Raw genomic sequence first — 24699 nt, 5'->3', positions numbered from 1 at the left:
TAATAATTTTGTTTTTTTTTGCCTATCGTGTACTACTTTTATAACTATTCCAAAACTTTAGAATATTCAAAAAAGAATATCCAATTTTGGTCTCGTTATCATAATTATTCAAATTTTAAGGGTTCGTTTATTGAGATTTTATATTGGAACGCACAATTTGCCGAGGTTATGAGTTTTGTCTACAATTCTTCAATAAATTTTCTGCATGAGAATCAATTATAAAAATGTTTATTCGAATGAGCACACTGAAATCGTCATTGCAATCTCAAGTTTTGTTATTTTTGGAAACGTATACTCAGAACGTTTTGAAATTAGAAAAATATTCCAGAAAAAGAGGAAGAGATTCAAAGAAATAAAAACTACAGTAAATATATATACAAAATGTATTTCAGTCTACTGTTATACAGAAGTCACGCGAAATATTGAAAATTGTAATTATAGGAGATGCAGAGTATTCTTCTTATGAATTATATTCTAAAATAACCTAAATACAATTTATAATTTATCCTACATACATTTAATATCAAGTAATTAATGATATATCAAATAAGTAATCGAAAATGTCTACTCGTCTTCTTCCTCCTCCTCATTTTCGCTGCTTTTTTCACCGTTTTCTTCTTCGGTCGATTCTTCTTTTTCTTCCTTTCGCCTCCTACCGCGTTTGCTCACTGAAAGAGAAGAATTTTTTTAGTTTTAATACTATATCTGTTTAAACGAATTCAGATTTGAAACTAGAGTTGAACTGAACTACCCATATTTCATACATCGTTAAATTATGCATTTAAAAAAATATTTTGTTTGAATCAAAATAATTTATTGACATGTGAATAAATTCAAAAGTATTTTTCAATTCTAATTATTATAGGTATTGATGAATGCAACTTACCTCCGTTAGTTTTGGACTTTGTCTCTTTTTTTTCTTTTGTTTCTTTCTTTGTATCTTTCTTCACTGTTGATTTCGGTCTACCTCTACCTCTTTTCACCACCGGAGCATCTTCAGCATCAGCTTTAGTATCCTATGTGAAAAATGATTAACTTAATAAAACAATTAAAACATTTCTTAAATATAACAGTTACAAAATTATCTTTTGAACAAAATGGATTGAAATATTTTGTACAAAAAAATTCTGGACCTCATCCAGCTAGTCGATTGTTGAGAAGGCACTGGTTCTTAAAGGATTCAAGCACCAATTAAGGAAAGAAAGAAGATGCCGTGTATTTTTTGAAAAATCAGGGGAGATGCAAGTATAAAAATTTCTTAAGTAATACTGGCAGAAATAAGTCAATTAAACTATAAATAAAAAATGAAAAAGAAAATTGAATATTAATAATTAAATTGTTTTCCAGATAAATATTTTTGATTTTCGGTCTTTTTTGATAAAAAAATAACTTAAACAGGCAAAGAATGACAATATTTATCAAAATATTTTGATAAAGACTGAAAAAGATCAATGCTATTTATTACTTGCTTTTTAAAACTAATTTTTTATTAAATGACCTAAAATTAAGAAATTTTTTCACAAAAACTTACAAAAAGGTGGAAAGTTTGAAAAAATAATTAAATTGTATATATACTAAAAAAATAGTATAAAATATAAGAATTATATTTGCTACAAAATTATTTTCTGGGCACACTGTACAAATATTTCGTAACAACAATATTTGGGTTGTCTTTCAAAAGCCACACATGGGGATGAAAGTATAAAAATTTCTCAAGTAGTACTGGGAGAAATAAATCAGTTGATGAATTTTGATAAAAAAATAATTCAAACCAAAGAAGAATGACAATATTTATGAAAATATTTTGATGAAGTCTGAAATAGGTCAAAACGTTACTTTTTCCCTTTTTTGAACTAATATTATATAATATTATTTATTACTTGCTTTTTAAAACTAATTTTTTATTAAATTAAATTTTTATTAAACACATATAAAAAGATCTAAGAAGTGAAAAGTTAAAAAACACACATTGTAAAAGTAATTTTTAAAAAAATATTTGGGCAGTTTTTCCAAAGCCAGATCTGGAGATGAAACTGTAAAAATTTCTTTAGTAGTGAACTGGGATAAACAAAATGGTTGATTTATAATAAAGAATATAAAAAAATATTGAATATAAATAATTAAATTATACATATACTGAAAAAATGTTACAATAAAAAACGATTCCAAACTAACTAGGCATTTTTAACCTCTGAATATATGATTAGCGTCTCAACTGGATTTTGGCGGTTTTTATTGGCGTCAATATACTGTATCAAGAAAATATTATCGAAAATGTTGTAATAACATAAAGAAATTATTGAATCTTACCTTTTTAGTACGTTTTGTGGTTTCTGCTGCAGGTTTGCGTCCTTTTTTGGTAGTTTGTACCTCTTCATCAGACATTTTGAATACTGAAAACAAAATATGCACAATTAATTAATAATATAATTAAAAAAACAAATATTCACAAACTTTAGTTTAAATTACTCGTTAATAATAATAAATTATAATAAATCAATATTTGTTTTAATTTAAGAGTAAATTAGAATATTAAAAAATATGTAAGTAGTGAATATAAACAAATAACAAATAAATTATTCTTACTTTTAATTCACCACAAGTGTAGAAAACAAATTTGTTTTGTATATTGATATAGAAAGCTTGGCTTGGCTTCTGTTTATGACAACCGGCTCACAAGCTTGTTACACTCTACCTTCCAGTCGATGAATGACCAAACAGCATCAGTGAAAGAATCCAAGCTCTAATAACGGATATTTCAAATGAAACGACAAACAAAGAGAATCGACAGGGCGGTTGCGCAAAAGAGCGTCACAGCATTTTGGCAACTCTGGGCATTGAGAACATTGAACTTCAAATCTGTGCATAACGCAAAAAATTAGAATGAATTTTGATTATTTTATTATCAGGTTAAAATTAATTGTTTTCTCAATAAATTGATGTTCCTTATTCTCAATCTAAATATGATCGATCTATTTTAAAATAGTTATGCATTTTGCATCCTTATAAAAGCATTCTGTTAGGTATATAGCCACACTCTTCGTAGAATATAGCTCCAATTTCCAATACCTTTCAACCAGAAATGTATTTAGAAAATCGGATTTCATAATAAAAGGAAAATCTGAAAACTATGATTCAAAAATCGTGCACATACAATTAAAATATAGTAGGGTTCATTAATCAATCAAAATCAAAGCAATATGTTAAGTGTGATTGTACGAGGGTGATTCGATAAATACGGACGTGTATTTTATATCTAAAATTTTCGGGTAAACAAAAAATGTAATGTTATAAAGATATCAATCTGCAATGAAAATATCAATTTCAATCGTAAGATTAAGATACAATGTTTTCTCAATAATTCTAATGAATAATCAAAGAATCTAAATACAATTTTAAACTGGTTAGGCAATGATTGTAAAAATACACTGTGAGCTATATAACCACGCTCTTCCTGCTATATAGCTTAGAACTTCCTACCAGAAATGTAATGTATAAATAAAACGGAAATCTCAAACAGTATTTGAATAAATAGTAAACTGACGATGATACAATTAAAATATAGAACACTAATTAATTAGAATCAAAACCATAAGTAAGCTCTAATAATACGAGGGTGCTTCGATAAGTATGAACGAGTATTATGTAACAAAAATTTGCCGAAAAACATATAATGTAATCAGGGCCGCATTTAGCATTTTGAGCCCAATAATTCTTCTCGTCCCTTAGTCTGGTTAAACTTATTTTCCTTAAATTCCTTAATAAAGAATTATGTCAGGGTTATATGTTAATTGCTTGAACACCACTCCACGATGCTATTTTTTGAGGAATTTACTTGATTCTGAGTCTTACGACACTTTTATCAATTTTATGTATTAACGTGATATCACGTCCGTGGGACTGAAACAATACAATCCATCCCGCAAAGCATTTCCGTAAAAAATCAAGGCAATTGCACAGGCTCACAAACATGAACTCCATACAGTACTTGATGTTAAATTATCAATATCTATTTTTATTTCTAGATATTTTTTGCTTTCGGGATGGGTGGAGAATAAGTAGTTTTTAATAAGTTTACAATACTCTTCCATTAATAAATTTATTTAATCCTAAGCCATATTATCGATAGTTGTATGGCTACATTACGAAAATAGGATCTTATATTAATAGAATTCATAAAATAATGAAAGCTTCTTTTATGTTAATAGTATGCTTTGGCTCCCTTGGTATATTTATCGAATCGATAATAAATAATTAACATTCTATGATCTTATCATTATATGTAATATTGGTCCACCAGAATATTTAATTGAAGAAGAAGAGTATCATTTTTTTAGGTTATAGTATATTGTGACGTTTTCGGTAGTTCATAGTTTAGTCACAAATATTTACAAACATGGATATTGAAGAAGAAATTGATGATGAAAATCTATTTATCACTTTTCCTCCTATAGTTCAAAAAGCAATTGAAGAGGTAACTTAGTTTCCGTCATTTTAGTAAGAACAAATCAAAATTACCCTTATTTGAAGGTATTTCCTAGTAAAGATCCTCTAGATGAACCTGATTTTAACAGCATCGATTATATTAATTCATTATTTCCAACTGAACAATCATTATCAAATATAGACGAAGTTGTATTTAAAGTTGAAAATAAAATAAGTTCGATAGATAATGAAATAAGTACTGTCGTTCGTAGTCAAATAACAGCAAGTGAAGAAGGAAGACAAGCTTTAGAAGAAGCACAAAAGGTTTGTTTAAACATAATAATTTACTTATATATAAATTTAGTGTTATACTTTGTACCATAACTTTTTTTAATGCGTTTAAAGACTTGTATAAATTTAAATGAATTCCGAGTTCACTTTGAAGCAATCTTATCATTCTTTGTCTAGCTTGAACATAGTAGTTTATTTTTAATTTCTTTGTAAGTTTTACTTAAAAAATTTATTATGAAAGCAAATCTTATTAAATTTTTTCTTATTTTAGGTGCTTAGTAGATTCTAGATTATCTCTTAGATATAGTTTTAATATTTTCAATGGAATTATTATATTCATAAATTTGGGAGTAAATTTATCATTTCCAAATTGTAAAAACTCATATTTTTCTAGTGTATATTGTTGTTGAAACATTAGTTTTAACATTCATAATAATTAAATAAAAAATTTTTGTTTGGTATAGGAAATTAGTTTTGTGAAAATAGTGCGGAAAAATTGGTATTTCATACAAATTTGACAAGGTGATAAACTAGGGTTGAAATAGTTTGCATCTTTTAGTTTATCATCTCGTCACACTTGTGCGAAATATCAAATTTTCTACATGAGTTATACACTATACTAAGGTTTGTGTACTAGATCATCTAAAAAATATTTGAATAATGCTGATGAAATGGTTGATGAACTTCCCACAATGTAGGAATTATATTTGAGAGTTTTTAGGTCATCAAACAACTTTTTGCACATATTACTGACATTAAGGAACAAGCGGAAAAATCTGAAGAAATGGTCCGTGAAATAACAAGAGATATAAAACAACTTGATTCTGCGAAAAGAAATTTAACCCTGGCTATAACCACTCTGAATCATTTACACATGTTAGTTGGGGGGGTTGATACACTGAAATCTCTCACACAGAGGAGATTGTATGGTGAAATAGTGCTACCACTACAAGCTATAAGTGAAGTTATGACACATTTTGAGAACTATTCCAATATACCACAAATAAAGAGTTTGAGTGATCAAGTCAAATCTATACACTTTGAATTAGCAGAACAGATAACACACGACTTTAAAGAGGCATTTTCTGGTAAGTTACACAATCTGCTTGATAGCATTATCTTATATATTTCTCAAAGTTTCTATAATAATTAGTTTCGTAGGTTCAAATACAAAAACTGCTATTCCAAACAAACAACTAGCTCAGGCATGTTTGGTGCTCTCGATATTGGATCCCAAAGTGAAAAAGGAATTACTAAAATGGTTTGTGAATGTACAGTTACAAGAATACAGTCACTTGTTCCAAGAAACCGAAGATACAGCTTGGTTAGATAAAATAGACAAAAGATATTCTTGGATAAAGAAACATTTATTGGAATTTGAAGATAGATTAGGTAATATGTTTCCACAAAATTGGGAAGTATCAGAGAGAATAGCTGTTCAATTTTGTCATGATACCAGAGAAGCCTTATCGAAAATTATGGTGAAGAGAAAGAATGAAATAGATGTGAAACTGTTACTTTATGCCATTCAAAAAACTTCTGCATTCGAAGGACTTTTAGCTAGGAGATTCACCGGTATCACATTGAATGAAAATAGTGATGCTTCTAAAGATAACGGGGATGACAATAAACATAACGATTATGGTAAAATTGAGGATATTAATTCATCTGCATTCCACGGACTTATAGGTAAATAGAGTTGAAATTATATTCATTTGATAAGTTTTTGGGTGACTTACTTATGAACTCATACAATTTTTTATTTTGAATAACTTCTGTATTTGAACATTGTTGTAAATATTTTGTAAAAAACTGTGGTCTTTATAGATATGTCCTAAACGAACAGATTATTAATATCATAATCTAGTAGTGAAATGATTTCAACAATTGGAGACTCGGGATTTTTTTCTTAAGATGATTTAACAAATTCAAAGAAAACCAACTAAATCAAGTATTTATCAACAGTGAAATATAGTTCTATGGAAAATCTAGTAGTACTGACACATATTCTAACCTCAAGAAACAAAGTGAAAGTAAAACAGGTATTAGAGGACTAGAACTGATCCTCAATATTGTTAAACTTGAAAACCATGAAGCAAAAGATACTTCCAGGTCAGGTAGCAAGTAGCCAGCTTCAGCAGTAATAAAGAGCTTGCGAGGAAACATGAGCTAGTCTTCAACATTCTCTAATCATAAGAAAGATCAAGTTAGAGGCGAAGATAGGGAATTAGACTTCATTTATGTTGAGTTAACTGGCATTAACAGAATATATAGTCAAATAGTTCTAAGAAAAACCTAGTGGTAGTAACAACAGCAGAAAAAGACAGTGCAAGTCAACACAAAATGGTCTTCAACATTGTCTAACCTCAAGAAACAAAGAGTGAGATAAACATATGTTGGAGGACTACAGCTGGTGTTCAATATTGTTCAATTTGGAAAACATGAAGCATGAGATTATAGGAACAGAAGTCTGCCAGTTCAGGTAGCCAGCACCAGCAGAAATGAAGAACTTGCGAGGAAACATGTGCCGGTCTTCAACAACCTCTAACCATAAGAAACATAAGTTAAGATGAAACAAAGAACATATGAGTAAATAATTTGAAAAATAAAATAAATGAAATATCATTATGGCATATCTACAGTGAAATATGCATCAAATATTATACTAATAAAAAAAAATACTTTCCATAATCACCTTTTTGTCTAAAAGTGTCATTAATTGATTATTTACCTCAATTGATCAAGAATAAGACTGTTTTGACTGCCAGAAAATAGCTTTTGATAGTTTTCCTTGTACCTGGCTTATATTATTAGTGCTTTTTATGAATGAAAAAAATCTTTTATTTTTAGGTAGATGTTTCATCCCCCATTTAGAAATCTACATCGAAAGTGTAGATAGAAATCTGGCTGATTTGATTGAACGTTTCGTTTTGGATCAGAAACAAAGTAAACCTACAGAAGCGACCGAAACACAAGCTTCCATATTACCCAGTTGTCCTGATCTGTTTGTATTTTATAAGAAGAGTATGATACAATGTAATCAACTGGATAATGGTCAAACTATGTTGAATCTCACTAAAACTTTTCAGAAATATTTACATGAATATGCGGAAAAATTGTTGTTGAGCAATTTACCCAAAATAGAACCACAAAGTTTGGGTACTTCGGTGCAAAATTTCACCAAAGATTTGCAGAAAATATCAACGTCCGGATTGATACAGAACTTTTCGTCTTTGTTGAAAGAAGGAGAATTAACCAGGTATGAAAATCAACTAAAAGGTTAGGAGGGGGGATATTTTCAAGGAAGTTTAAGACCACCTCGACCTTAACTGATCCATATCTTCTGGTATATAGACAATACCATTTGCAAACAGTCTTTAGAGCTACCACTTTATCATCATAGATGGATTTTAACTTTCAGCAAGGCACTATTCGTCTTCTTGTAACAAAACTTGATTCATAATATAAAATAGGCACATTGTTGACAATTTTATACCACTTTTTGCTCTATTTTCTCTTCTTGAATAAATAAATCGAAATCCAAGCAATGTTTAACATTCCTAATCTCAATCTGATAGATGCCAGAGTATGAGGTATAGGCTAAAGTAATGCCCTTGAAGGTTTCTTTGAGAATGGATTTCATTTTCTCAGTTTTAGCCTTCTCAATATCAGGAACCAGAGCCACTAATAAAATCGTTTTCCCTTGAACTGATTTTTCGCACATTTTGGCTTATTTTTAAGGTCTAAGGACAATTAAATGATACATTTCCATTTATACCACTCACAAACAGTATTCACTTTATCATACATGGATTTTAATATTTCTTGAGGAACTTCTTGTTTTCTTGAAACAAAACTTGATAAGTTAATCAAGCTCCATGTTCTTTTCCTGTATTTATCATACCTCCCACTACAATAGTATTTTCACCTATTTTTCGTTATATTTGTACTCTTAGGTTCAGTAAAGAAGAACAAACAAAAATTTGTTATATATTAACAACAGCCGAATATTGTTTAGAAACCACTCAACAACTGCAGGATAAATTAAAAGAAAAAATAGTACCTTCGATGGCGGACCAAGTTGATTTGACTAAAGAACAAGATAATTTCCATAAGTGAGTCAAAACAAACCTTTACGAGTATATGGATATTGTTGTTGATTCGTTTATTTTTTAGAGTAATATCAAATTGCATTCAATTATTAGTACAAGATTTAGAAAATTCATGCGAACCTGCATTGACAGCAATGAGTAAGGTTAGTATCGGGTGGGATAAATTCACACAACTACTTTATATTTTTAATACACTATTATAAATAACTAATTTATATTAACTGTTCTGGGTTTTTACCTAAAAGTAAATCAGAAAGTTGTTAAACTAGAGAAGAAGAGAGACCAGCACTTATACAATATTGGAAAAATTTAGAAAAAAAGAAGATTGAACTACTGTGACAACATTGTTGGGTTAAGACAAGCTATTGTACTACTGGAAAACTATGACCAGATGATATTGGAATTATGCATTAGCTGAAATAAATTTCCAATAAAAATTTCCACACAGTTTCCAACAGAATATTATCACCTGAATAGACACCTTAAAATTCTAAAACTGGCAGAAAGAGACGAATGTAGTTGTTATAGTCACCAGAATCAAATGGATTAGAAGTAAATAAGATTGATGATGACCTAGTGAAGAAAGAAGACAAAATATCTCGTGAACGATCATGGACACCTTAAGAAACTAAACTAGTGAAAGAGACTATTGCAGATTGTTTGATTTGGAAGAGGAAACATCTACGTACAAAATAGGTGAATGCAAGGCTCAAAAACTATCTTGTTCATACACACAAACATAGTTTCAGGGACAGTCCTTGGAAATTGAATAAAGAGGCAAAAAAACTCTTCCAGATCCAGCAAATCACCACCTCATTAAGCTTACAACAAAAATATTTGCGCATATATTACAGAATGGCTTCATATTAAGAAGTTGTAACAAGATATCTCCATATAACTCAGTGAGGTTCAGAAAAGTTTCAAAAAGTTCTCAAGCTCATGACACCAATATTTCTGTGTATATTAAAGGATGACTTCATATTACTTGAGTTGTAATAGGATCTTTTCACGTAACTCCTCCTTTCCCGGGTAAAAATAATATTGACAAAGGAATGTTTTCGATTTTTTTGGACCCTGGGTGTGGACAGAAGGGTTGTTTTTGGGTTTTTGGTCCTTTTGGAAACTGAGAAATCTTTCAGATCTCAGTGAATCATCGCCTCATAAAGCTTACAACAAAGATCTTTGTGAGTCGCATGGTTTCATATATCTTGAGTTGTAACAGGAAATCTTTATAAGTTCCTTCCTTTATAAACAAAAAAATCGATGGAGGAGGATTTACTTTTGGATATACTTGGTAATTCAGTAGATCATGAGCACAATAGATCTTTTAGATTTAAGTGAATCTTCACATCAAAAAGTTAACTTCAGCTTTCGAGTTTCCGTTCCTTACTATTTTGTTCTTGATTTTTATACCAGATTTTTAGACCCATCATCAGCTCTAATAGGCTAGGAATTTTCTAAATTACGGGATTCACCTTTTCTTTCTATAAAATATCATGTCATATTGCTACTTTTCGAAATACGAACAAACTCATATAATAGAGTCCAACGCAAATTCTATTGGCATTATAGAATGTTCAAGCATCTTCAAATCTGAGTTTGATGTTCCATAATCTTTAGTTAGTGATAGTGGAACGGAAATTAAAAGAGAATTTTTAGAAGATTGAAAAATGTTGTATGAGGTCTTTTAAGTTCTTTCACTTCCTCCTGTATAATAATCTTAAAAAAAATTATGAGAAGAGGAAGGAGAATAAAAAATACATTTATATTTTACTAATTTGTATTTTTTTGTATTATAGGTCCAATGGCAGAACGTCGACACCGTCGGTGATCAAAGTTCATACATAACCTCAATTACCACTCACCTGAAAACCAACGTTCCTATAATACGAGAAAACCTGTCACATTCAAGAAAATACTTCACTCAATTCTGCATAAAATTCGCCAACAGTTTCATACCTAAATTCATCCAAAGCATATACAAATGCAAACCGATCAATACCGAAGGTGCCGAACAACTTCTTCTAGATACTCACATGTTGAAAACCGTATTACTGAATCTGCCGTCAATAGCATCGCAAATAAACCGCACGGCACCGGCGGCGTACGTTAAAGTTGTCACCAAAGGTATGACTAGAGCGGAAATGATTTTGAAAGTTGTTATGACACCCATCGAACCGGCTAAGAATTTTGTTGAGCAGTATAAAAAGTTGTTACCGGACAGTCAACTCACGGAATTCCATAAAGTTTTGGAGATGAAAAGCGTAAAGAGACAAGATCAGACTGTATTATCCGATATTTTTAAGAGTAATAAATAAAGTGAAACATTTTGAGGTATTCTCAATTTTTTAATATGGAAATTTTCATTTCATACAGATCCTGAGTGGTTTTGAACCCCCCCCCCCACACACACACATATATATATATATATATATATATATATATATATATATACATATATATATATATATATATATATATATATAATTATTTTGATTGTATTTATAAAACTCTCTCCTGGAGAAACTCCCATTAAAACTATGTAATGAGCTCACTATTTTTGTTGCTTTCTTTGTTTGTGAGTCGAACTTTATTTGTCTCTTAAGGGCTTTTCGTCGCTTTTCTTTTTACTTTTTTCCTTGGCTTCTTCATATAACAGGTGTAAGTTAGGTTAGAATTTGTACTGAAAACATAACCTCCAAAGATAACAAACTTAAAATAATGGGGTTTTAAATATTTACCTTTTTAGTAAATTGTGAACGTGAATCAACATTGTATTGGAAAATTCAGAATCTTCAGTGCAATTTCACTTGTTTTGATAACTTTAGACAAATTCGAACTTAAATTCACGAAATTTCATACACAATCGAGTTGAGGTTAGGTTGTTGTTTTGGAAGAAAATCAACTTCATGAAGCCAACTTTCCACATTATCATGTTCTAAACATCCTCACTCTCCCCTAAACAATTAAATGAAAATAGTTTCGGAAGAGAGGTAGAAGAACCTCCAACTGAAACTTCATACACAATGAAATTGTGGTTAGGTTGTTGTTTTGGATGGAAATGAACTTCTTGTAGCCAATCTCGCAAGATCAAATCATCCTCGTCCTTCCTTGAACAGTTAAAGAGAATAGGTTATATGAGGAGGGGGAAAATCTCTTCATTTAGCCATTGAACACCTGGGCAGTGCAAAAAATGCTTCAGACGAGAAACTTAAGGAAAAATGCTAGAAGCTATCACATATGGTGTAGTTTATTAGTACTGGTAGACGGTTGTATGATTTTGAGGGAAAAAACCGAAATGTATTTTAAAAAGAGGAAGGAAATTCTAACTTTTAATAATGCCAACTATCTTGGAATTCTGGAAACTGCATTTCCGATGAAGATTTTTAAAGTTTTAAATTAAATCTTCAAATTACGGTTTGGATGTGATTAGTGTCTTAATAACACTGACAATAGAATAAGTTTTTAGGAAATTCGAGCTTTTAATAATTTCACCTACCCTGCAATTCTAAAATCTCGGTTTTTGTTATCTGCTAAGCAGGAGGCAGTTTCTATTGATAAGAACTGGTTAACGAACATAAGTTCTTAACTCTAGAATAAAATTGGGATTAAATCGAATGGAAACTAGATACATATTAAATTTAAGATAATATATATTACACATAAAATCACAGAGATGCTACATAATATAACCTACAAAACAACCTACTGTGGGGTAAAATAATCGAGTCGCAATGTTTGAAAACATTTTTTGTTTCTTAATATTGATATTTTGTCCAATTATTGCAATTAGATGAAAAATTGGTGTTCAAAATTGAACACTACCATATTTTCCTTGTATCACTCTAAAAAGATGGATATACTTGTAATGCTACATTATCAATCAGTCTTTGATTGTACAACTGTTTTTTTAAAGGCTTCCTCATTTGTTTTTTTACTTATACCTTTTCGTTTACCTTTTAAAAAATAGCGAAACAGAACTTTTTTTATAATTCGAGGTTTTCGCCCCCCAATACATATCCCTTTCTCAATAATATAAAAAAAACTTATGTGTAAAGTAAAAAAAGGCCTACAACTTTGTTTTTGAAGTTTTTGTTTCTATCTTTAACCATTTGTCTAAAATTAACAAGAAAAAAACAATTTTCCATCCCTACCCGAGCTATAATTCTTGACAGATCTATTTTAGACACCTCAAAGTAACTTACCCCACCTTTTGCGGACCCATTTCCGGGACTAAACTATCCACTTTAAGTATAAAGATCAATAATACGCGGGATAATGATATGCTGCGGTAGTGGGAGAAGTAACGTGAGTCCTCGTAGGATGATGATAAGGATTTTGAGTCACGCCGTAACTACCGAAACCTTGAACTGGAGATACGGCACCGGTAGGCGTCGTCGTCGCCGCAGCTAAAATCCTACCGTCGCTGATCAACCTTCCCTGATCCATCAATCTCGTTTGATCCGATATAACCCTCGACTCATCCGATGGAATTAACTCATTATTCAATATCCTGGACGTACTATGATCCGTCAAAATCCTTGGATTCCCGTTATCGGTTATCAAATGACGCAAATCCGCGTTCAACAATCGACTCTGATCCAATAATCTGTGAGGATTATTCTGCAAACCGTCGGTCAATAATCGAGTATTAGCGATGGGATGCAAAGGATGATTCCTCAAACTCAAATCGACGCTATGTCTTCCGGGAGGTGTTAGATCCAACGAAACGACTCGTAACAAATCTGCGTGAGTATAAGTCGGAGGCGGCGGGCTATAATTCAACCTCAAATCTACATCGCCCGGATATAACGGCCGATAACGATTCATATTCGGATAATTGTGAAAACTTCTCGCTGACATATCCAAACCTTGTAATTCGGAATTTAATATGAGCGGTTCGAAATTTCTGTCGTTTCTGAAATCGTTTTCGATTAAATCGTATTTGTTTCTATTTTCGACGGTATCAATTAAATCGTAAGTTTTATTTCTGAAATCGAGTTCGGCGTCGTAAACGTGATTTCGTCTTAAAGTGTCGGTATCGACGGTGTCGTAACCTTTTAACCTCAAATCTAAATCTATATCGAATTTATTTCGAATTTCCGTTGGTAATTCGTCTCTTTCCGATTGTTCTTTATTATCGTCGACGTTTCGTACCGGTAAATCGTTATTAATAACGTCGATATCGTCGTCGAGCTTCAATTTCCTTATATAATCTTGATTGTTGGATTTGTAGGTTTTGTATAAAGAAAGATCTAATTGTATGTCGTTTTTGGCGTGTAAACTGAGATTTTGTACCGTCATTCCGTTACTATCGTCGCTGGATAAATGGTCGGGGTTCACTTGGTGTCCGAATAAATCGTATCTAGACGGATTTGGCGATGTATTATTAGCGTTTGGCGGCGATAAACTGTTTATGTAATTCCTTACGAAATTCGATCGGTGGATATCGGGCGTATGCGGTGGACTAAAATCGTTTTGATGAAAATTCGAATAGTGCATACCGATGCTGTTATCCTGTCTCAATTCGTCGTTTAATTCGTCTGTAACGGAAACATGATCGTTAACTGAAGGCGAAATTAAACTGATATCTCTCGAATCGTTTATACACGACACATCGTTTTGTGTTAGATTATATAAATTGTTTACTAAAGAGTCCGCGCAATTCGGCGTACCGTCTATATCGATATTAGGTTCGTTACAAACCGAATCTAAAGCAGCTTCGACCAATAAACTAGCGTTAGACGGTTCTTGTCGGTTAAATTCGGTACCGACGAGTTTATTTCGATCGTATATTTCGTTTTCTTGTAAAGATATATTCGGAAAATCGTCTCTACTAAGTTTTTCCACGGAATATATATTTTCAGTAGGTAAATCGTCGCCGATCCATTTTTTCGAACCTTTACTCAACACTTTAAGGTTAGTTTTGTTGTATTCTTCCTGGGGTGGCGGGGTTTTGATTCGATCTTTTTTAATCGACGATATAGGATCGTCCACGTTTTCGCTGTCTTCACCTGAAAAAAAAATTAATTATAAAAAGAAGATGAAAGGAAACACATTGGGAAAAAAGGCTATAGGGCTACAATCTTTCATAGGTTTCCCTCAAAGCCATCGAATCATGGTCATAAAAAACGAGATTAAATCAGAAATATGAAATGAGGCCCCAGGTCTGGAAAAATCGAAAATATTTCTCTCTTCTTCTACCAACTAGTTTCCAAATGCCCTTTCACCGAACAAAGACGAGGTAAGGAGATTTACTGGTATACTCACTGGACAATGGCCGTTGAACTATCATCTGAAGAACATCGGACAAACTCCCGACAACTTTAGTCGTTTCTGTACCACCAAAGCCGCATAGCCCCCTGGCAGGTAGCTCACTAAGCAAAATCGTTGCTACTTGACTGGTGAATAGTCACGGGTACACAATTGATCAATAGGTCAAAGTGCTAGCGAGGTAGATTTACCACCTTTACGGCTTAGCTCATCTAATTTAATCTAATCTAACATCTGGCATTAGACAAGCGAGGATACACTTCTATGTTCGTCCGAACAATCAACAAATTCGTTTAAACAGGCGACTGGCCTTCTCACCGGACACGGTAATCTCAGAGGATCCGGAATGCTACAAGTGCTTGGAGAAAGAGGAAACTGCAGGCTGTGGCACCTTAGTGCCTAAACACTTCGACGAGCTGCACAATTTGCTTAGTGACGTTAAAAAGTTCAAGCCACAGTGCCTGATTATACGGTCACTAGCCTTTGAACCAGACATAATCATTATAGATGATTTGGAATGCCTCTGGTGCATAGAGGAGGAGAAAACTGCAGACCACGTCATCGGTGAGTGCCTAAACATTTAGGCCAGCTGCACAATTTGCCTAGTGACGTTAAAAGAATCAAGTCAAGTTGCTTGTTTATCTTTTTCCAAACGTCAATAGTTTTAAGTGAGGGCATAAAGGACTTATCAGAAGGCGTACGTGTCTCTGACCATCCACTAACCTAACTATAAACTATAGAAAAAGAAACATCGATAAAACTCCCAAATACTTACTACCTTCATCCGAATTGACACGATATTCTTGAGTAGATTCGTTTCTTGTTACTTCGTCTTCTTTTTTATCGTGATTGCTACCACTGTATGCTTGAAATGTATAATCAATGCTTCTTTCTATTTTCGGCATGTTTTCTTCGGTGTAATTGTGAATTTTTTTATAATGAAATTGTAAGCATTGTTTTGTTGTAAAGGCAGCTTTACAAGTCTCCGTAACGCACCTAATAATAAACATAAAAATTAATTTAAAACTACTCAAAATAATAAATAAAAATACGTTAGTTTAGCGTTTTCGAAGTTGTAGAATCCATTTATCGAGGTCCCGGATTCCGAAATTAGTCTTTCCCGTTATAAAAATAATTGGAATGGTTAATTTCCGGTTTGGTTTTTTGAAATGGGTCTATGAATTGCATAAAATGGCTGTCCCTAAACTAATCGAAAACAGAGTAGAAGTAACTTAATAGAAGCTCAAGTAAACCTAACCTTATTAATGCTAAAGTAAATCTAACCTAATCTTAGTTAAAGTGAATATAACCTAACCTAATTGCAGTTAAAGTGAATCTAATTCAACCTAAGCTAGAATTAATCTAACTTAAAGCTAAAGTTTACTTTCAACCTAACCTAATTGAAGCTAAAGTAATTCTAACTTAATCTATGTCAAGTAAAATTAACCTAATTGAAGCTATAGTATTTTACTTAATCTAAGTAATTCTAACCTAACCTAATTGTAGTTAAAGTAATTCTAGCCCAACATAATTCAAGCTTAATTAATTATAACCCAACCTAATCTGAAGTAAAAGTAACCTAATTGAAGATATGGTATTTCACTCTAAAGATAAAGTAATTTTAACCTAATTGAAGCTAAAGTGATTATAAACATAATTAAAGGTAAAGTAATTCTAACCCAACCTAAGCTGAAGTAAAATCACAGCTAAAGTAAATCTAAGTTAACCTGAAGTGAAACTAATATAAATTAAAGTAAATCTAACCAGAAAACGAACCCATTCCTTGGTTTCGAACAGTGGAAGCCCCGTTGAAACAAAGGTATTAATTATAATGGAGAGTATTTTAAAAACAATTATATTTGGGCATGCCCTCGTATATATTAGCTTCGAAACACTATTTTCTCCACAAAATCATCTCGTATCTTTCAAAAATGACGTTTGATATACTTACTTGAAAGGTTTTATTCCGCTATGAGTTAGCATGTGTATTTTGAGGTTAGATTTGTTTTGGAAACTTTTTCCACATATCGAACAAGAACAATTCGTTTCAGTTTGTTTTTGATGCACCTCTTTGGAATGCCTTTGTAAAGCGGCCCTCGATCCCAATACTTTCAAACAACTTTTACATTGAAATTCCTTAAGGACTTCAGATAAATCTAAAATGAATAAATTAACAAAACAATTTCACTTGACTTGAAATTCTAGAATATAACTAGATTTATGTTAATTACAAGTTTATATTACCGAAATAATTTCTAAGACGATCTTTTTGTTGGTTTAGACAGTCTAGAATCCGAATTATCTAGAAAGCCTTTGAATATAAATAAATTAGTGTGTTAAGTATTAGTAAATAGTTATAAGTGTGCATAGTGTAGTGAATAGTTTAGTGTATTTAGTGCTAGTTTATAAATTCTGTAAGTGAACTACACAGTGTGCAAATTCACCCAACCATTTAACAAACTGTTTATAAATTCATGTTACAAAATTCGAATGATTTTCCGTGGGGTTTTTCTATAAAAAATTATACCCCTACAAAGTGGTAACTAATTTTGAGTTTTGAATTATTTTTCTCAAAATTAATGTACTTGAAATTTTTTAAATTGCAAACGCCTAACAACCCTCAATTTGAATTCAAGGAAAAGAAATTTATTCACTAATTTGTAGGGAGGTAATATCTCTGAAAGGGGTGGGTTAAGGAAATTTCATTATATGAACGACCAATCATAATGTTACGAATTCGCTTACTGATATAGATCGTAAAGCCGATCCTGTTCTATTATATTAATATAAAGAATGGTGGATGCGGCAGCAATTCTTTGTATCCTTTTTATAACATGTTCACATGTTGTAGTCTTGTATATAAATAAATTAGTGTTAAGTGTATTAGTAAATAGTAATAAGTGTTAGTGCATAGTGTACTGTATTTAGTGCTAGTGTATAAATGAATTCCGTAAATAAAATATACAGTTTGTATAAATTCATCCATTTAACAAACTGTTTCCTTCGCAATAATTCAGAAACACAATGTATATTATATTTGTAGTGTTCACACTCTCATTAGCACCGGGTGTTTTGACTATTTGAGGTTATTAAGAGGCGGGATTAGGAAGGAAGACATTTTTTCAAGAACGAGGGTATATGGAATGCGGTGTTGCCGATAACTCAATACTTTACGAACATTTAAGGAGAAACAAGAACTCCATATTCACTGATTAGAATTTTGTATATGACAAAATTTCAGTTCCTAAAAATTTGCTGTAAGTGTGAGGTAGATCACTTTATAGTACAGTCAAATTATACAGGGTGAACGATTGATTTATAATAAAAACGATAAGAATATACATTGTACATACATACATACATGTACATGTACATAAGAATGTACATTAATTGAATTATAGATACTCACCGCTGTGCATACGCTTGATGTGGATCCTCAGTTTTTGTGGTTGGCAAAATTTTTGACCGCAAAAGTCACAAAGCGGTCTGGAACGATGAGGATTCGAAGAACAGCCATAAGTTCGATGCATTTCCAAATAATTTAAACGCAAAAAAAACTACAAATAATGAATAATCTCACTATATAAGGATGTTGACACATGTTTTAATTATTTTTCACACAATAAATTGATTAATTCATTAATACGTGACTAAAAACGCCAATCGGAGCGCTTTGACGTCACTATCCAGTAAACAAACAATCTTATTAATAACCTATAAGAAATTAGAAAGTAATAAAGTTTTGATGGTTGTTAACACTATCATCATATTTTTTCTTTAATAATAAAGGGGTATTTTCAGATAAAAATGGAGTTCATATAAATTTAGATTTACAATATATAATCACTAATTTACAATTCAAATAAAAACTTGAAGATAAATTTAGTAAGACAACGATAAATTGGGAAAGTATATTTCAAATATGAGTTGCATATTTTCAAGGGAGTCATAGTAGAAAGAAGGGTGTATAAGAGGTTGCCTACCTAATAGGATTGTGATATGAACAACAAGTTGAGAGTATGTAGTCGAAAATGTAGTTTGAAAATATTAATCGAAAAAAACTTGTAAAATGAATGAAGGCATTTCGAACAATCATTATTTTGAGTAAAAGGTAAAAATCCATTGATTCATTAAAAAATAAACAATTTTAATAAAATTATTCACCTGCAAACATAGACAATAATTTTGATTTTTGTAAACAAAGCAACAATAAATTCTAACCTCGACAATAAGTTATTAATATTTTTTTGAAATTTTTTTTTATTTTGAAGTTTTACTTACTTTTTTACAAAATTGACACTGGTAAGCGCCTTGTCCGTTATGTAACTCCGCCGCATGTTTCATTATATTTTCTTTTCCCAAAACCGCCACCCCGCATATTTTACAATGGTATTTTCTTATGGTTAAACTAAATCTGATATCATGGAATATTGAACAATGTATTCTATAATATTGCGGATGACTAAAATCGATGTTACAACCACCACATGCTAATAATAAAAAAAATAATTAATATATAACAGTCCTAAGTTATGCAACTGAAACTGGGATATGCAGGAAGTTCTAAGTGCTAAGGCCTGGTATACACGAGTCGAGTAGGTCGATTTTTCGGGAGATTGACTTGTTGATTGTTGATTTGTTTCAACTTAATTGCTCGGTAAGACTTTGAGACCCGAGTTAGAAAATATTTCAAAAGAACTGATGAGGTTGTATTAGAACAAATATAAAAAGTTTTGGAAGAGGAATTGAACAGAAAAAACATGGGTTAAATATTGGTTAAGAAGGTATCAAAAGTATTAATTTCAATGTAGGTTCATATCACAATTAGTTCATAACCAGACTTTTCGATTTTTAACATTTCTTGGTTGTAAGTTTTTGATTTTGTTCTTTGGCTTCGGCTAATCGAAAACCTTATTTTTTCATGTCCATAACAGTTATTGAACAGACTTAAAAACCGAGAATGAACCACAGAAGAAACTCTTAACCTAACTTTGAAACTGAATGGAGAACAGAAATTTCACTGGGGCAAATTGTAGTGGAGAGGGTAGAGCAACTCCTTTCTCAACTAAACCACTCGACTCGCCCTGCAACTGTCTGGTTATGCTGATTCGCCCACTTTACTCGACCTGTGTAAACCAGAAGTGAGTATAATAAGGTCTGACATTCAATCAAATCAATTTTAATTAGAAATGTACAAGATGACGTTCGATATTTTATGTAATTAAAAGATTTAATGTCGGTAAATGAATTATTATTATAAAACTTGCACTTATAATAAGAAGAAAAAATACATATTCGAATTAAATTAACCTCAAATTATTACGATCTACGTTTAATAATAATGAGACCTCAAAGGGGTTTATTTTGAAAGATAATCCGTTTTTACAACTTTAAAACCAACGAGACATTAGCTTCTAGTAATTCAAATATGAACTAAGGGAAATTTAAAAACGGCGATTTGACATCACCTTGTATATAACAAAATTATTCAAGTCGATATGTTTATTTTTACTTATTAGTTTTTTTTCAAGATTTAATGATGAAACTTCATTATTTCATCATTTTAAAATATATTTTGGTTGATAAAGTTTATAAAAAAAGGAGCCGGAGTATATTAAGAAAGAAGAATTAAAATTCAGGCGTTTTCATATAATCAATCGACCTTTTATCACCTTCAGTAGGTTCACTAAAGGTACCCCATACATTTTATTAGAATTTTTTAAGAAAAAAAGTTTTGAACCACCTTGTATATAGTTTTGAAGAAACCTAACCTTTTATTTTTATCTGACCACCCTGTATATGAAATATAATTATTTATAATGACTTTAAACGGGTGTTAAAGATGTCAATTTTGACGGTTTGAAAATAAAATTTCAATACAAAATCAATTTTTCAAGGTTTTCAAAAAAATCTAGATATACAGGGTCGTTCAAGTTCAACTAGTCGTGTAGAATAAGTAGTACAAAGGTGGTAACTATTTAGAATTTGTTAAATAGATTTCCAAATACAAGAAAAAATAAAAAATTACATTATCAATAGAATTCTCTGTATTTGTAAATGTAAATTTTAAAAAACTATATAAAAAATGTCGATTCACTAAAGGTATATATACGTATAAAAGTATATACTGATTAATCGTTCTTTTAAGAAAAAAATTTTTGAACCACCTTGTACATAGTTTTGAAGAAACCTAACCTTTCATATTTATCTGACCACCCAGTATATGAAATATAATTATTTATAACGACTTTAAAAGGGTGTTAAAAATGTCAATTTTGACAGTTCGAAAATAAAATTTCAATTCAAAATCAATTTTTCAAGGTTTTCAAAAAAATCTAGATATACAGGGTCGTTCAAGTTCAACTGGTCGGGTGGAATACGTAGTTCTACTTTTGAAGAGTATTCAATCAATTTTGATAGTTCAAAATAAATTCTCTAGACGTTTCAAGGAATCTAGATATACAGGGATGTCCACGTTCAAAATATGAGGCAGTCCTCCACATAATCGTGTAGTCCAAGTTCTGATCAATTTTGAAGAAAATGCAAGAATATTCGAGAAAATTGGATAAGTTATAAAAGGACAGTAATCATTAGAAAAATGTATCACATTTATAAATACCGATATCATCAACTTTCGATTTAGTTTCAAAAATTAATCACTTACCTGTCTTTTCCATTTTTTTCTTATTAGCAGCTAAAGGAGGATCTTGCCAGTACAATAGTTCATCTCCGATAGCAACGGACTTAATAGTTACAAAATATATTTTACAATCCTTAGTTATCACAGTTAAATTCCTATTTTCCCTTACAGGAGCCGGCCTTATATATTTAAGCCAATTCGAATCAGTACTACTTTCAGTATCGATATAAACATTTCCCGATGAATCGTTAATTTCCCATATATTTTTCATGTTTACATCCTCAGGAATATCCATTTCTTTAATATTATTTCCTGAAATTATCATTATTACGCAGCTGTTCAAAATAGCACAATAATATACACTGCCGGTCAAAAGTTTTTGATCACCCTATAGTCTGTGTGTTAGTATTAATTACGAAAATAGTAAAAATAAAACTACAGTCTGTAATTATGACAACTTAATTATACATTGTACATCGTCAATATTTTTTTTCTTCAATTAAAAATTTCCACTTGAGACATCTCATTAAAACGACAATTCATGGGAGATATCCATTGTATAAAAAAACATTTTGTACATGAGTATTGTGCCCGACGCGTCCGCCAAACTTTAGGTCCTGTTATATCATAGTCCCTCATATCATAGGATAGGGTATTAAAAATGATGTAAAATGTCACCCATCCCGAGTCTGTATCTCAAAAAGTTTCTATATAAGAATCAAATAATTAGTATTTATAACAACTTTATAGCCCTGTACTTCGAAAACATCGATAAAATATTACATTTTACCATGTCTGTGTCAATGGTAGTACCCTGTGCCAAATTCAAAAAAATTTAAAATTGAATGACTTCAAAATTGTTAGTAATTTTATTTATTATAAATCTATAATTAAAAAAACTCATCATTTTGTATTAAAAATTCTTGTTAGCTTACCAATGAGAGGACCAAATTGTGTAAAAGGTTCCAAATCTCTCTTAGCGAAAATTCCTAATCCGTGTGATGTATTAGTATCCATAATTTCCAGGCAATTCGGCAGAGATAAAAGAGAATAACTGTATTTTAACATATCTTCTTCATTTAACTCCGATTTATCTTTATTATCTCGTATATCTTGTATCACTTTATACTTTTCCTTCCATTCATGTTGTTCCAATGAGTCATTAAGGATGTAATGAGGGAAATTAATTGGGCAGTGATCCTGTATATGATGAGTATTACATAAATTGCATAACTTTATTTTTATTTTATCTATATTGTTACTTTCTTTTTCATCAGGTTTCTCTATTTTTGTTTCGTTTGGTTTGTTTTCACAAATTTTCAAGTCTTTAAGCGGTAATTGCAGCTTTTCCATATTTTTCTTACCAACAGTATTTTTGTTTGTTTTCTGCATTTTTTTTGTTAGTTTCACATTTTCAGTCTTCGGAATTTGTGCTGGTTTATCAGAAATTGTGTCACTTATAATATTGGCAACATTAAAATTTATATTATTCACAGATTCGCATCCTTGAACTGAAGGTTTCAAATTAGTTTCATCTGTTTTTAATTGTGAAGTTTTAGATTTATTTTTAATTTTTTGACTTTCATCATGTTTGAAACTTTCTGTTTCATATAATCTAAAAAAAATTATAAATATGTAAAACATGTGTAATAAATAGCAAAGCAAGTTAAATGTGCAAAATTAATAGATAATGAAAGTAGATTTATTCCATATTTAAATGTTTTGTTGTTGAATGATAAAAAAATTCCTATTCTTGCGTGGAATTGGCTACTTTCATGCCTGTTTTTTGAGAGTTAAAAAGCTTTACAAAAAGACGTGGCAAAAAAATGATTTTTTCGAGTTTTCTCAGGTCCTAAATGTCTAAGTACTCGACCAATACTCATTAAATGATGCTGAATAGATGAATTTTTTGGACAAGTTGTGAAAGAAATTATTTTTTCTGAATTCTGCTGAAAAAACTCGGTAAAAGTTTTTTTGTGAAGCTTTTTTACTCTCCAAAAGCAAGCGTGAAAATCTCAGATTGTTAAAAAAATTGCACAGTATGGCACTCAATTTTCACTTATTGTTATTTCTGTCTGCTCATAATACTATGCTAACTTTAATGACATGAATACTTTGTACTCCCGACTCTTGTTCAAAACAAAAGTTCATCATATAGATTAGAAGCAAAATTTCAATTGACTAACATAAAAAATAAATACAAAAATTATAATAAAACATAAATTTTTATTTCAAAACAATTTGTCAAACAATACGAGTACTTATACAAGAAACATTCATTTCAATTTTCCTGTATAATATAAAGGTAAACGAATAATTCATTGCAATAAATTTAAATATTTTCTTTATCTGTATACCACGTGGGTGTGTTTATGTTTGACAATTTATTGATCTGTCAGAAAATACAAACCCCTTTCCCTTCTTTCATAAAATCAGTCTTGTATTCTTGCACAAAGACCGATGAACCCAAATATTTAAGAAAAAAATCGTTAAAACAAACCCGTTTAAGTATCCTTGAGCAATATCCAATAGTTTTGTAACAAATTCTTCGTTTGTTTTGAAACACAATGCAACCTTTATAGCATTCCATCTTTTTATATTCTGAGGACCTATAAAGGTTGATAGATTAAATTCACTAGTGTTACAATAGTTTTCTTTAAGATTTGAAATTTCACTCTCTACTGATAAACCGTTCTCTTTTTGTATTTTTTTGAACATAACTTAAAGGTGATAGACTATTACAAATATGCTATCCCCTTTAGTACGAATCACAGACTACTACATTATATTGACGTATTGTATATATCATTGATTGTTAACCGTATTTAAACTCTCTTCTTTAACTTCAGATAAGAATCAGGTAAATTTATTAATATCATGTATTTTGATAAAAAGATTCAAATATTGATAAAAACGCTAATATCTTAAAATCATAATTACAGAATTTAGAGGGGACTG

General features: G+C 30.8%; 3 protein-coding genes across 3 annotated transcripts; 1 reads left to right on the top strand and 2 right to left on the bottom strand.

Moving 5' to 3' along the window:
* Positions 1-369: 369 nt before the first annotated feature.
* Positions 370-3902, bottom strand: LOC130449683 (cilia- and flagella-associated protein 251-like). The gene is made up of 4 exons (XM_056787642.1): positions 2587-3902; positions 2311-2393; positions 887-1016; positions 370-668 (listed from the first exon to the last, which is right to left on the bottom strand). The coding sequence occupies exons 2-4, from the start codon at positions 2383-2385 to the stop codon at positions 565-567; spliced, it is 309 nt and encodes a 102-aa protein (XP_056643620.1). The 5' UTR covers positions 2386-2393; positions 2587-3902; the 3' UTR covers positions 370-564.
* A 418-nt stretch (positions 3903-4320) lies between these two features.
* Positions 4321-11180, top strand: LOC130449684 (vacuolar protein sorting-associated protein 53 homolog). Its single transcript, XM_056787643.1, has 8 exons — positions 4321-4474; positions 4531-4749; positions 5438-5804; positions 5878-6405; positions 7567-7975; positions 8673-8831; positions 8893-8971; positions 10628-11180. Exons 1-8 carry the CDS (start codon positions 4397-4399, stop codon positions 11144-11146), a joined length of 2358 nt encoding a protein of 785 aa, XP_056643621.1. The 5' UTR covers positions 4321-4396; the 3' UTR covers positions 11147-11180.
* A 1283-nt stretch (positions 11181-12463) lies between these two features.
* Positions 12464-24521, bottom strand: LOC130449158 (uncharacterized). Its single transcript, XM_056786832.1, has 8 exons — positions 24242-24521; positions 22677-23356; positions 21766-22053; positions 19383-19591; positions 18511-18658; positions 17053-17257; positions 15877-16097; positions 12464-14842 (listed from the first exon to the last, which is right to left on the bottom strand). Exons 1-8 carry the CDS (start codon positions 24457-24459, stop codon positions 13089-13091), a joined length of 3723 nt encoding a protein of 1240 aa, XP_056642810.1. The 5' UTR covers positions 24460-24521; the 3' UTR covers positions 12464-13088.
* Between the last annotated feature and the right edge of the window lie 178 nt (positions 24522-24699).

The sequence above is a fragment of the Diorhabda sublineata genome, chromosome 10 (assembly GCF_026230105.1).
Source record: "Diorhabda sublineata isolate icDioSubl1.1 chromosome 10, icDioSubl1.1, whole genome shotgun sequence".
In the NCBI taxonomy this organism is placed as follows: Eukaryota; Metazoa; Arthropoda; class Insecta; order Coleoptera; family Chrysomelidae; genus Diorhabda; species Diorhabda sublineata.
The sequence above is the reverse complement of the archived record's forward strand: the minus strand, read 5'-3'. Positions and strand labels throughout refer to the sequence as shown.